This window comes from Oncorhynchus keta, chromosome 19, assembly GCF_023373465.1.
Source record: "Oncorhynchus keta strain PuntledgeMale-10-30-2019 chromosome 19, Oket_V2, whole genome shotgun sequence".
Taxonomy (NCBI): Eukaryota; Metazoa; Chordata; class Actinopteri; order Salmoniformes; family Salmonidae; genus Oncorhynchus; species Oncorhynchus keta.
Genome location: NC_068439.1, coordinates 37,075,584 through 37,087,808, shown reverse-complemented (window position 1 = coordinate 37,087,808; position 12,225 = coordinate 37,075,584). Strand labels below are relative to the sequence as shown.

The 12,225-nt window shown below is 44.9% G+C and overlaps 1 protein-coding gene across 3 annotated transcripts in view; it reads right to left on the bottom strand.

The window, feature by feature from the left end:
- LOC118398201 (poliovirus receptor-like) overlaps positions 1-12,225 on the bottom strand; it is a 77,873-nt gene that overhangs the window by 34,235 nt on the left and 31,413 nt on the right. Inside the window, exon 7 of one of the 3 annotated variants that reach the window (XR_008070984.1) lies at positions 9,369-10,369. The exons of 1 other annotated variant lie outside the window; for it this stretch is intronic. Coding sequence is in view for 1 of the 2 variants with exons in the window: in XM_052470442.1 (XP_052326402.1) it covers positions 9,819-10,369 (551 nt within the window). In the remaining variant the exon portion in view is untranslated. Of the gene's footprint in view, positions 1-6,226; positions 10,370-12,225 lie in introns of those variants that run through there. One more of the 3 variants, XM_052470442.1, reaches the window with a different exon arrangement.

The following is a 12,225-nucleotide window of genomic DNA, read 5'->3' as shown; positions in this document are numbered from 1 at the left end:
TTTTTCAACAGGACAATGACCCAACACACCTCCAGGCTGTGTAAGGGCTATTTGACCAAGAAGGAGAGCGATGGAGTGCTGCATCTGTTATTTTAATAAATTACCAAAAATGTATTTAAAAAATGGTGTTTTTGCTTTGTCATTATGGGGTATTGTGTTTAGAACAAAAATATTGAAACAATTCTAGAATAAGACTAAGGTAACAAAATGTGGAAAAGGTGACGGCGTCTGAAAACGGTCCGAAGGCACTGTAAACGCCTCATCACAATTCTCTCTCAGCGATCTACAGACAGTTCCTTGGACTTCATGGTATAGTTTCTGCTCTGACATACTGTACACTGTCAACTGTGGGACCTTATATAGACAGGTGTGTTTCTTTCTAAAAATCATGTCCAAACAATTGAAATTGGCCAGAGAGTCCAATCAAGATGGCATTTTCAATAATAAAAATGACAAAAAAAATTAAAAAAAATAAAATAATAATAATTTTGAATTCCGGCCGCAGCACAACATGTGGAATAAGACCGAGTGGGGGGGGGGGATTGCCCCCTTTAAATAATATAAAATTGAATCTAAGATAGTGTACTGGACAGAGGAGAAAACATATATGAAATGGTAGTGAGTTTAAAGCCCTCCAGACATTATATTGCTGTGAGCATTGGTGCAGCACTGAGCATGACTATCACTTCGCAGCCAACATAAAAAAAGGTTTCGATAACTGGTGCTCTGACCATCATTTCGCAGGGAACGATAGGCACCAGAGAAGCGATGGTGCGTTTCAGGGGTGTCGGTCTTATCTTTTCAAGCCAGAGAGAGAAGAGAAAGAGAGCAGCCGTTTGGTATCTCCCACCCTTTGGCTTTTGTCACCGCAGTGCAGAGAGCCGAACCAAAAATGACATGTCCAGTCTCCAAGTGCCCACGGTCAACTTCCTCTCCCTGTCTCAGTGTCACTTCCTTGCTTCTCTGTTCCGAACCATGTCACTGTAGCTTGCGAGCCAGTGCTACCCATTACCCACTGCCTTGGGATCAGTTAGGATTAGCTACTGTAGACCGCATAACACCACATACCGACAGGTGACCACTTTGTGAGTGGTTGGTAAATGCTGATTCCAGATCAGCTGGAAAGCTATCACTGGACTGTCCATTACCCACGGTCCTAGGATCAATTAGCTTCACCCACATCACCTCAGATACTGACAGGTAACCACTGTGAGAGGTTAGTGGAGGCTGATTCCAGGTCAGATGGTAAGCCATAGCACCCCAGGAAACACATTGAATCCTGTTGCTACATTTGCCTTATCAAAAGGTGCTTCAGCGAGGTAAGCTCGCTCTGAGTTTTCCCTCATGCGCAGGTTCACGCGTAAGGCGCCACACCTGTTTTAAGTATCGCATGTTCTAATTGTTCTAATTTCACAAAAACAGCGAGGGACATGTGATCTTTCACACAGGTATCACACATTACTGTAGGCTTTTCCTGGCAGCTGCTGTTTTTAGAATGACCTCGTACCCCTGCACATCGACTTGGTACTGGTAGTCCCTGTATAGGGCAGCAGGAAGCCTAGCGGTTAAGAATGCTGGGCCAGTAACCCAAAAGGTCGCTGGTTTGAATCCCCAAGCCAACTAGATGAAAAAAATCTGCCGATGTGCCCTTGATCAAGGACCGTAACCTTACTTGCTCCTGTAAGTCGATTTGGATAAAACTTCTGCCAAAAATACTGAGTGTACAAAACATTAGGAACACTTTCCATGACACTGACCAGGTGAAAGCTATGAGCCCTTATTCATGTCACCAGTTAAATCCACTTCAAATCTGTGGAGGTTTTTCAAGCCTTGAAACAATTGAGACATGGATTGTGTATGTGCACCATTCAAAGGGTGAATGGGGAAGACAAAGTATTTAAGTGCTTTTGAACGGGGTATGATAGTAGGTGCCAGGCGCACCGGTTAGTGTGTCTGCAGGGTTTTTCACGCTCCACAGTTTCCCGCGTGTATCTAGAAAAGTCCACCACCCAAAGGACAACTTGACAACTGTGGGAAGCATTGGAGTCACCATGGGCCAGGAACTCTTGACACCTTGTGGAGACCGTGCCCCAACGAATTGAGGCTGTTCTAAGGGCCAAAGGGGTGCAACACAATATTAGGAAGGTGTTCCTAATGTTTTGTACACTCAGTGTATATAGCCATGTTATTTTTACTCGTTATTGGTATTCACTGTGTATTTATTCCTCGTGTCACCATATATTTACCGCATTGTTGGAAAAGGACCCGAAAGTAAGCATTTCACTGTTAGTCTACACTTGTTGTTTACAAAGCATGTTACAAATAAAATGTTACTTGATTTTGATTTGAGCTCTCAGGTGCTGTGACAACTGACAGCAAAAACTTGCCACACAGACACAAATGTGACCGTTTCTGATGAGAAACTGAAAGAACATTCAGGAGGCGGCGAACTAGTCAACCAGTGAGCAAATCCTGTCCATCTGTCCATCCCGCTGAGAGACTGACCTGGAGAAAAGACGCTTTAGGCCATTTATCTGACAATCTATGTCAATCCATTCAGCCTGAGTGGCGCGGGAAAGGTGAGAGCAGAGCAGCTAGGCTCCAGGGCGGTCCACACAGGGCTCAATGAAAGGCCCCCTGCGGCCGTCCACAGCCCTGCCGGTCCATTAATACTGGCCAGCCAGAGTCATTAGTGGCCTGTCGATATATTGTAGGCAGGCAAGCTGCCGGCAGACCCGAACTTAGTAGACTGTCAAGCGTTTCTGCTAGCCCTGCCATCCTCTGGCTAAGGTCCCAACCCCAAAGGTAAACAACGAGCTACAGGTCATGTGGGCGAGCCACTTATTGGAGAGTCAAGGAAAATTATTTCAAATATTCCCGGCATTCAGCATTCCAGTGCAATTTTATGGTCTACTTAGTATAAACAATGACATTCCACAAGTAATGCCATGGGAGAATGTGTTAGGCTGTTTATTTTACAGTTTTTGTATCTCAGTTTCAATATAATTTATAATTAATTTCCAATTTGGCATTTGGAATTTTTACATGCCTGGGAATTCAGACATGCCTGTCTTCCATTCATACCGGGGGATAAAGGGTCTTTTCTAATGAAGAAAATAATTAGCATAGACGGTGACCTACAAAATCCATAACAATTCACATTCTCTAACACATAGGTCTCGTAGGGAAAGAAATCTCAGTCACTGTTCAAAACAGCGTGGAACTAATCAAATAATATGCAAACACATTTTTTGTGCGTGTCAGCTCTACCTGATTACACAATTTTGAAAAACTACATTCCATTACTTAAAAAAAATAAAAATAGGTCTAGTTCAATCGTTATGCGCCCTGGTGCATTATTTAACATTCAGCCTGTGTGCCCCCGCCAAAAACAATTGCTATCCTTCCACCTTGTCAGTTGACACCCAAAGATTGTAGATTGTCTGAGGTAATTGTTTGTTGCTCGTCATTCACAATGTCTAACCTTTCAAAGCCTTTACATGCCAGCAGACTTGAGGTAGGTTGACTTTCGGAAACTATTATTCCACACCATGTACAGCAGGGATCATCAGCTAGATTCAGCCACGGGACGATTTTTTGTTGAGCGGATGGTCGTGGGCCAGACCATAATTAATTACAAATCATTTGCAGACTGCAAAAAGGCCAAAGAGAACAATTATGTTATAGTCAAATATTCTAAAACCCTTGCTTACGTTTGCATATGATCACGAGTCTTTCTATTTTGGGGCCAAATTGGAGAACCCTGGGGCCAGTTGGAGAACTCTGGGGCAAATTGGAGAACCCTGGGGCCAGTTGGAGAACCCTGGGGCAAGTTGGAGAACGCTGATGTCCAGAGATCTTCAAAAAGGTTATTATTTTCACTACCGTTCCCTTAACTGAAACTATGCCATTCATGTCACAATCGCCTGGTCAACAAGGTTAAAAGGTCCGAATGAAGAAAGGGTTTGACAGAGTCCCGCAAAGAGGCGTAGTCAAGGCGACAGACGAGGACCTAAAGTGGCCTCAGGAGGACCATAAACGATCTCTCTCAGACTACAGTCAAGGATGTTGTGGCAATGTAGTACCACAGGTTTGTCTGAATAAGACACATTATTTAAGTCCATCAATATAATTTGGAACTGTAGCCAACATTAAAAATAACACCATCCAGCCCACTTGTTATAAACAACTCATTCAGGGAACCCATCAATGCATCTACTTGAGAAACTGCTCGTTGTCATCAGTATTCTTGGCATGATGGTTACGCTACGTTTATTATAGGATCGTTACACATCAATAACCCTATGGTATCTCTAGCACTCTGGGTAATTACACTGGTCTAGATAGGGATGTTGTGGAACAATGTGATAAATGTAACAAAGAACAGACAGTTCTCTGTGTAATACAGTGGCGGTTGGTGCCGTTTAAGATGAGGGAGGATGATTATTTTTTTATGAACATGGCCTTATTACTATTACAGCATATTGGATGACTTTTCATACTCTATTCACCCGGCTCAATGTAACAATTTGAAAGGTTTAGGCTACTACATGACTCATTTTCCCTGTGCTCATCATGAGGCCGCTACAAACTAGCCCAATGTAGGTGCACAGGTCGAGAGGATTTTGAGTAATAATGGTGACAGTGACACATTCAATACCACCTTGCACAGTCTTGCCTGCATCTAGCTGATCTAGGGTGTAATCATTAGTCCAACGGTTGCAAACAAGAGTTTCTATTGGACAAATTCAGATATGTTTATCCCCGTTTTGTTCGTCACCGTTTAAGAAACTTTTTTTTTTTTCAACAGAATCAGCACAATGAATACGTCGCTGATCACACACAAACAGCTCACTTTCATACCAGACTCACACAAACAGCTCACTTTCATACCAGACACACACAAACAGCTCACTTTCATACCAGACACACACAAACAGTTCACTTTCATACCAGACACACACAAACAGCTCACTTTCATACCAGACACACACAAACAGCTCACTTTCATACCAGACACACACAAACAGCTCACTTTCATACCAGACACACACAAACAGCTCACTTTCATACCAGACACACAAACAGTTCACTTTCATACCAGACACACACAAACAGCTTGTTGTGTAATATCTATAGATAGTTCGTGCTCTCCTCTTCTCACATTTTCCCTTCGCTTGTGGACTTCAGTACAGAACACATCCACTGTCTGTGACCAGGCGAAAAATAAGCTTTTAAGCCAAACCTTCATACCATGACTGCTACACACAGCCTACATCGTTGTCGGGTTATAGTCAACATAGGCATAGCTACTAGAACTAAGGTGTTAGTAAACCCGCTACAATCATGCAGAACAGTGTGGTCAGCAACAATCAGTTTAGCAGTTACACCAGCGAGCCCAGGTGGCTATAAATGAATAAAGCCAAAAGCTTACCTTTACTTGGGAGAGTTCCAGTGTCAAACAGCCATAGCCTCCCTCTCTGTTAGAGCCGGGTGTTTGAGTAGGCTAAACGATCTAGCTGCATTTGACACTAGCTAAGTGAAAGTGAAAATAATATATACCATGAAATATAGCTAGCTTGTTCAAAACTGTTCAACTAGTCTTTCTCTCGGAGTCGACTACTCACCACATGTAATGCACTGCAGTGCTAGTTAGCTGTAGCTTTCAGTACTCGATTCATTCTCTGATCCTTTGATTGGGTGGACAACATTCCAGTTCATGCAGCAAGAGGTCTGATCGGTTGGAGGACGTCCTCTGAAAGTCGTCATAATTACTGTGTACGTCTATGGAAGGAGGTGAGAACCATGAGCCTCCTAGGTTTTGTATTGAAGTCCATGTACCCAGAGGAGGACGGAAGCTAGCTGTCCTCTGGCTAAACCATGGTGCTACCCTGCAGAGTGCTGCTGAGCCTACTGTAGACCTTCATTGCAAAACGGTGTGTTTTAATAAATGATTTGGTCACGTGAATATATTTAGTTTAATCTAAAAAGGAAAACATTTTGTTTCACTATTTTGTTTTTATGAAATTCACTGAGGATGATCCTTCTCTCCTTCCTCTGAGGAACCTCCACCGGTGTAGTAATTACAATCGTTTCAGTTCTATATCGAGGCAGACCTAATAACTGCAAGGGCTAAAGCAAAACATTGTCGATATGCATGCTACATACACAATCAAATTCACAGACGGACCACTACGCTGTCGGAACGTCACACACAAGACTCAAATCATATTTAGAAATACATCATACTTTAATAACACCAGAATACAAAAATAAATGTGACAGGACAAACTGAAACGAAACACCCACAATGTCAGATGGCGATACAGAGGACATCGTTATACTAGCAGCTTGTAGTGAGAGACAAACATCTGGGAATATAGGAGCATTTTAATATTAGTCATATTCTCCAGGTCATAATCCTGTCAATATTGTGCTCAAGAAAATAAGAAAAAAAAAAAACATACCCCACTGTAGAATTTAACCGAAAAAAATGGAATATCTTATTATGCCAGCAACTGGGCTAACATGACCACATCAATTAGTCATGCTTGTTGCACGTTATGTTCGATTTATTTATACTATGTACACGAGGGACACGGGGAATACTGCATGTGGTGGAATTGTGAATTTAAGGCTTTGTTTGGTTGTCTTGAGATTAGAGTCGAGCGTGAATTGTAGGCTGTCGTGACCCATTAGGCTTTTTAAAATGACCACCACCACTGCCCTTAGACAGGGAGAGTAATTTTATCCCAGAAACTTAGCATTTTATTCCATGTGAAATTGGTGCTGGGTTTACTTCTTAAAAACAGGGAAATGGGGAATTAAAGGTTTTAAGCCTCTGTAGAGAGAGATGTTCTCTCTCTCTGTTCATCTTTATAGCAAGATGGAGAATGATGATGGAGCCCAACGAGGAACAATCTTGCCCCTGCTAATGGGAGGCATTGCACTCAAGGTGTGTGTCAGGTCAGGGAAAGATATTTGTGTGTGTGTGTGTGTGTGTGTGTGTGTGTGTGTGTGTGTGTATTCTATGGGTGAAACAGATCTTGAGAGAGGGTGATTATATGCTCTCATGTGAGTTTATCTGTGGAAGAAAGAGAGAGAGAGAGTGTTTGTGTGGAGAAGATGGTGAGAGCAGCTTCGAGTTCAAGGCCCTCGATAATATAATGTACCAGTAGGCTACAAGATACATGCATTGACACACATGTAATTACAGTAAGGTCATTTGTATTCATTGGTTATTTTGCAACCAATTCCCATAATAGCAGTCTGTGTTAATGGACCAATTTACCATAATCTACACAGCACTTCTAAATAACATTTCTTATCGGAAGCCTCGAAGATAAATACACACTTACTTCATTAAATGGATTTTTTTTTTTTTTTTACATCAACAAATACACAACCAACACTTCACATAAGACTGTTAAAAATGCTTATATCCATTCGCACAAAACATCATAAGGAAAACAAACCGTTCATTTGGACACAGTGGTGATGATCTGATAATGTGATATGAATCTGTGATTAAAAAAAGGCAAAAGGAGGAGTCGTCGAACACAATATTTTCAGAGCAGCGGCCCGGATCCCAATACCCAATCAAGTTTCCATCTGTCAAGGGGTGGCACAGGAGACCACTCCAAAGGCCCTTTGAGTCACTCCAGCTCCGCCAGTGAAATATTCATGTCCATGCGGGTCCTCGTGCTAAGCAGTTTCGTATCACCGTCCCCCAACCCCTTCATCAGTGAGGTTACTGTGCATGAAATGAGTGATGAATGACTCCCGAGATAAAAATCAGGATAGGCTTAGCAATCCATATGTATGAAATTATGCAAAAACAACTCCTGCATAATATTGAGCTATTACGCGGTGAATCAGCGTGTGGGATATATACACACACACACACACACACACACACACACACACACACACACACACACCGCAAAATCCACTCGCCGACACAAATCTGTTCAATCACACTACACACACCCTTGCACAATTGACACACTCGTCAGCACACCCACGCGCGGCCGCTGCTTTAAAGTGTACGCCGCTAATCCGACAGTGGAACATACTGCGGGTGGGGTTAGCTCCTTACCCTCGTTCCAGGTCTGGCAGAGAGTCAAATTCGGTCCACTCAGAACTCAAAAACACATATGCTGGCCAGGCTTAGAACTAATGGGCCTTGCACATGGTCAGAAATACCCCCACACACAGTCACATTTAATGTGTTACTGCCCCCTTCGAAGGCCAGAAGAGATTACACAGAGACGCAGCAAAAAAATGACAAATATAAATACTCTACTAAGTATTCCGCCCTGCTAAAAAAAAAAGAGAGAATGTTTCTAAAACTAAGTAGATAATTGATCATAGACAGTCTACCTCATACCACCTCATAATTCCTACTGTATTCGGGAGCAAAATATCATCATTTCAGCCTTATGTGCAGCTTGGTTTAACTGGATTAAATCGCACAAGTACTCAATACCAGCCTCTCTCTCTATCCGCACAAAGTAACGCGTAACACTTTTATGCTTCTTCCACTCCTGAATTAAACATGCGGGGAAGGAACAGCTTGTTCTGGTAAAAACAGAGAGGGAAATATTCCGCCTCTGCCTCTGATCCTCGAGCGTCGGCAGCGAAACATCTCGTTGCCATTAAAAAGACGGCGCATTGATCGACTTCCCGGGGAAATGGAGGATGCTCCCGTCTAATTGGTCAAACTGACAGGCAGAGCAGGAGGCCCAGTTAGAGATGGGTGTGCCTGTCCATCTGTCAGTGGGTCTGTTATCTGTCCCTAGGCAAACTAGACAAGCTGGTTTTGGACCCTAAGCATGGTAGGCTAGCACACCTCGGACGGTGCCAGCAGATCCGCTGACCCCTGCTTAGCAGTGAAATTCCACCAACATGAACAGAGCCAACATTCAGGTGGAGAAACGGATCTGGTCGCTCCACTTCTCTGGTTCAAACCCCACCCCCAGCTTGGTCTACCATGTCGCTGGTCTCCCAAACGTAAAAGAAAAGAATCACAAAGCCATTAGAAAGAAGGAAAAGTGCATGAAAATAAAGTTGGAAACTAAGTAGGTGGGAAGAACCTCTGCCTAATAGTCATTAAAACCGAACGTGCTTCAACGAGGCCCTTAAGGCCCAAACATCTTGACAATACAAAGACCATTACATAACGCCGTGTATGAATGCCTGCGATGATGCACATTAAGCAAGTCACAGCTTTGTTCCTTGCCCTCCACACCGCGGTTCACCGGAGGACATCTCGAAGCAGTAGCAGTGGTTATAGAACTAGTGTGAGCATCTACGAATGAGTCTAAAGTCTTCCCATGAAGGTGACATTGAACGTGACATTTCCTTACCAAGAAAAAGTCTTTACGGTGTTCGCAGTCCCGTGGATTAGTTGGCTACTAAATGCGGTCACTCTTCACGTTTCACTTGCTAAGCTGAAATGAAATGGAGCGTTAAAAGCAGCATTGAAGAGGAGATACAGCGTTTGATTTTTGGGGTTGACTGACTGACTGACTGACTGACTGACTGACTGACTGACTTCGAGACGTCTAGTCATTCAGCAGCGCCCTCAAGTCATCCCTCTGCTTGTCCATCAGTTACAGAACAGTTTCAACTCCTTGTTTTGTTTCTGTGGTGGTTTCTTTTAATAGAAAATAATCATAAGCGAAGCATGTCTCTAGAGTAAGCAGGGGAAGGGTGGTTGATGGGATCATTCCAGGCAGGTGGTTGGAGGTTGGTGGTGAACTCTCCTCCCTGTCCTCAGCTCTCCCTCCTGGACCCTGTTGGTTGACCGTCCCTCTCTAGACGTAGATGGCAGTCCGGGAGATGACCGACCCGTCCCGCTGTGACTCCATGTCATCATCCAGGTAAATGCTGACCCCTCCCATCTCGTCGTCGTGCCGGTGGATGTGATAGGCTGGCGCCATGCCCACGCTGAAGCTGTCATAGCGCTCCTCTTCCTCCTCCAGGCTGCCGTCGAGTGCGTCGAACTTCCTGCGCTCCGCCTCGTCCATTTCGCTGCTCAGCAGGATGTCGTGGGCGGTGGGGTTGGAGCCTGGCGGGCCGTGGAAGTCGTTAACCTTGGCCAGTGCTCCGGGGTCACTCTCGCGGTACGTATAGATGGGCCCATTGATGTTGAGCCCAGTGCCTCCATTCTTGTTGCCAGCTCCGCCGAAGAGGCGGGCTTTGTTCCCGTAGGGGCCTGGCTCTCCGTTGCCGGGGTAGCCGCGCCGTTGCCGGCGACTGCGGGTCACCAGGACGGCAATCAGCGCGCTGACCAGCAGAAGGGCCAGCAGGCTGCCGATGATAGCCCCCGCCACCACGCCCGCGTTGGACGGGTCCACTATGGCCTCTGCAGAGGGGGGAGGAGGGGAGCAAAAGGTAGAGGGAGAGAAAGAAATGGAGGGAGGAAAGGGAGGGGGGGGGGGTTGGTTGGTTTTTAATGGGCCTCTTTCCGTAGGAGTAGTACTGTTGTTCTGGTGCTCTCCTGGTGAGATGCGGTCAGTGAGGTGGTGGTGTCTCGATCAGTGTTGTAGCGATTTGACTGGGATTGATTCCTCCCCTTTAGCTGCAGTTTTTTTTTGCAGCCCCCCGTTGCCCATTTCTACGGTCCTACGGTTGGTGTGAGCCAAGTTTGAGCCGGTCCAACTCTTGTTTCGGTAGAGAAACAAAAAGAATTAGGAACACATTTTGTGACACACGATGTGACGAATCCTGGGTCTGAGACTCTGACCGAGGCGTACATCGGGCACAACAACGCAGAGACAAGAGAGAGGGACAGGGACAGAGATAGGGAAGTGAAAAGGGAGTAAAGAAGTGGTAATGACTGGCACTGTGGTCATGCATGATGAAATACATCAACATACTGCTGCCCCCCCCCCCAGCACCAAATGGGTCAGTTAGTTTAACCCCAGGCTATGAGCGCTCCCCCACTGTAAACCAGGAACCAGTCCAATGGAGGAAGTCAACTCAGAGCCACATAACGCTATAAGAGGCTGAAGCCCACCTGCAGTTTGATCCATTCCGAACTCCGACCTCATACAGGGCAGCTTGGAATGCCCTGCCAAGACAGAGGGCTTAGGAGATGCTTGGCCTTGATGTCTATATCTAATTCTGGGTATGGGGAGGCGAAAGCATCAAAGCCATGGCACAGGGAGAAATAGGACAGGGGTAGTTGGGAGTCAGGACTAAATCAACCGGAAAGGGGTCAAAATGATCACATCGAGCTTATATCACCGCCTATATTACTGTCGCAACAGAGAGATTAGGGGAAGAGGAGCACAACAGCAGATACCACCTGAACAATCTTTTCCTGTTTCAGAGAATCTCAAATTTGCAAACAGGAAAGAGATTCTCCGAACAGGAAAGAGGCAGGGAAAATAACATGGATGTGGGATGATATTGAAAATAATGATGAGTACGATTTCAGGTTCTAGCTGTACAGTACAGGTAAAGTACCCATATGTATAGAACTGTATATATCAAATAATAACCTACGGTTGACACACTCTTGGTGCACTTAACTCTTGTCTATTAAAATCCCTCCAGGTAATGCGTGGAGCGTGAATGTACCAAGTCCTGCTGGGGGGGTCAGAGCGCCTTCCCAACCTCTGCATGCACATTCACCTCAAATCTCCTGTCCCATCAACCCCAAATTCTCCCTTTCCCTGAAAGTCTCCTGTGTTTCCATGACAATCTCAATCATTTCACATTCAAGGAGACGACTCGGAAGCGCGCCAGGCATTTCCTCAATCACTCCAATTCCCTCGCTTTCTTTTCAGCCATACGGGAGCGGACACAAAGTCTCTCACACGCAAAATGTATTTTTTACTCCTCCATTTTAGTCCACAGCCAATTTAATCCCCGGTCTCTCTTCGGATATTGAGTTTCTAAATGATTTATTTCTGAGAACGCCAGGCAGATGTGCTGAAACTAAAGCAGAGAAAAGATGCCTTACTGAATGACAGCCACTACCTCACCCTCGTTTCATCTGGAACCTTTACGTGTCCTTTCAGTAGTACATTCTCTCTCTCTCACACACACACACTGTTGTATCTTTAATTCTCTCTCACACACGTCTCTGCCTTGCTCACACACACACACACACACACACACACACACCACAGTCTCTGCCTCGCTCACACACACTGTGTTGTCTCTTTAATTCTCTCTCACACACACGTCTCTGCCTCGCTCACGCACACACAC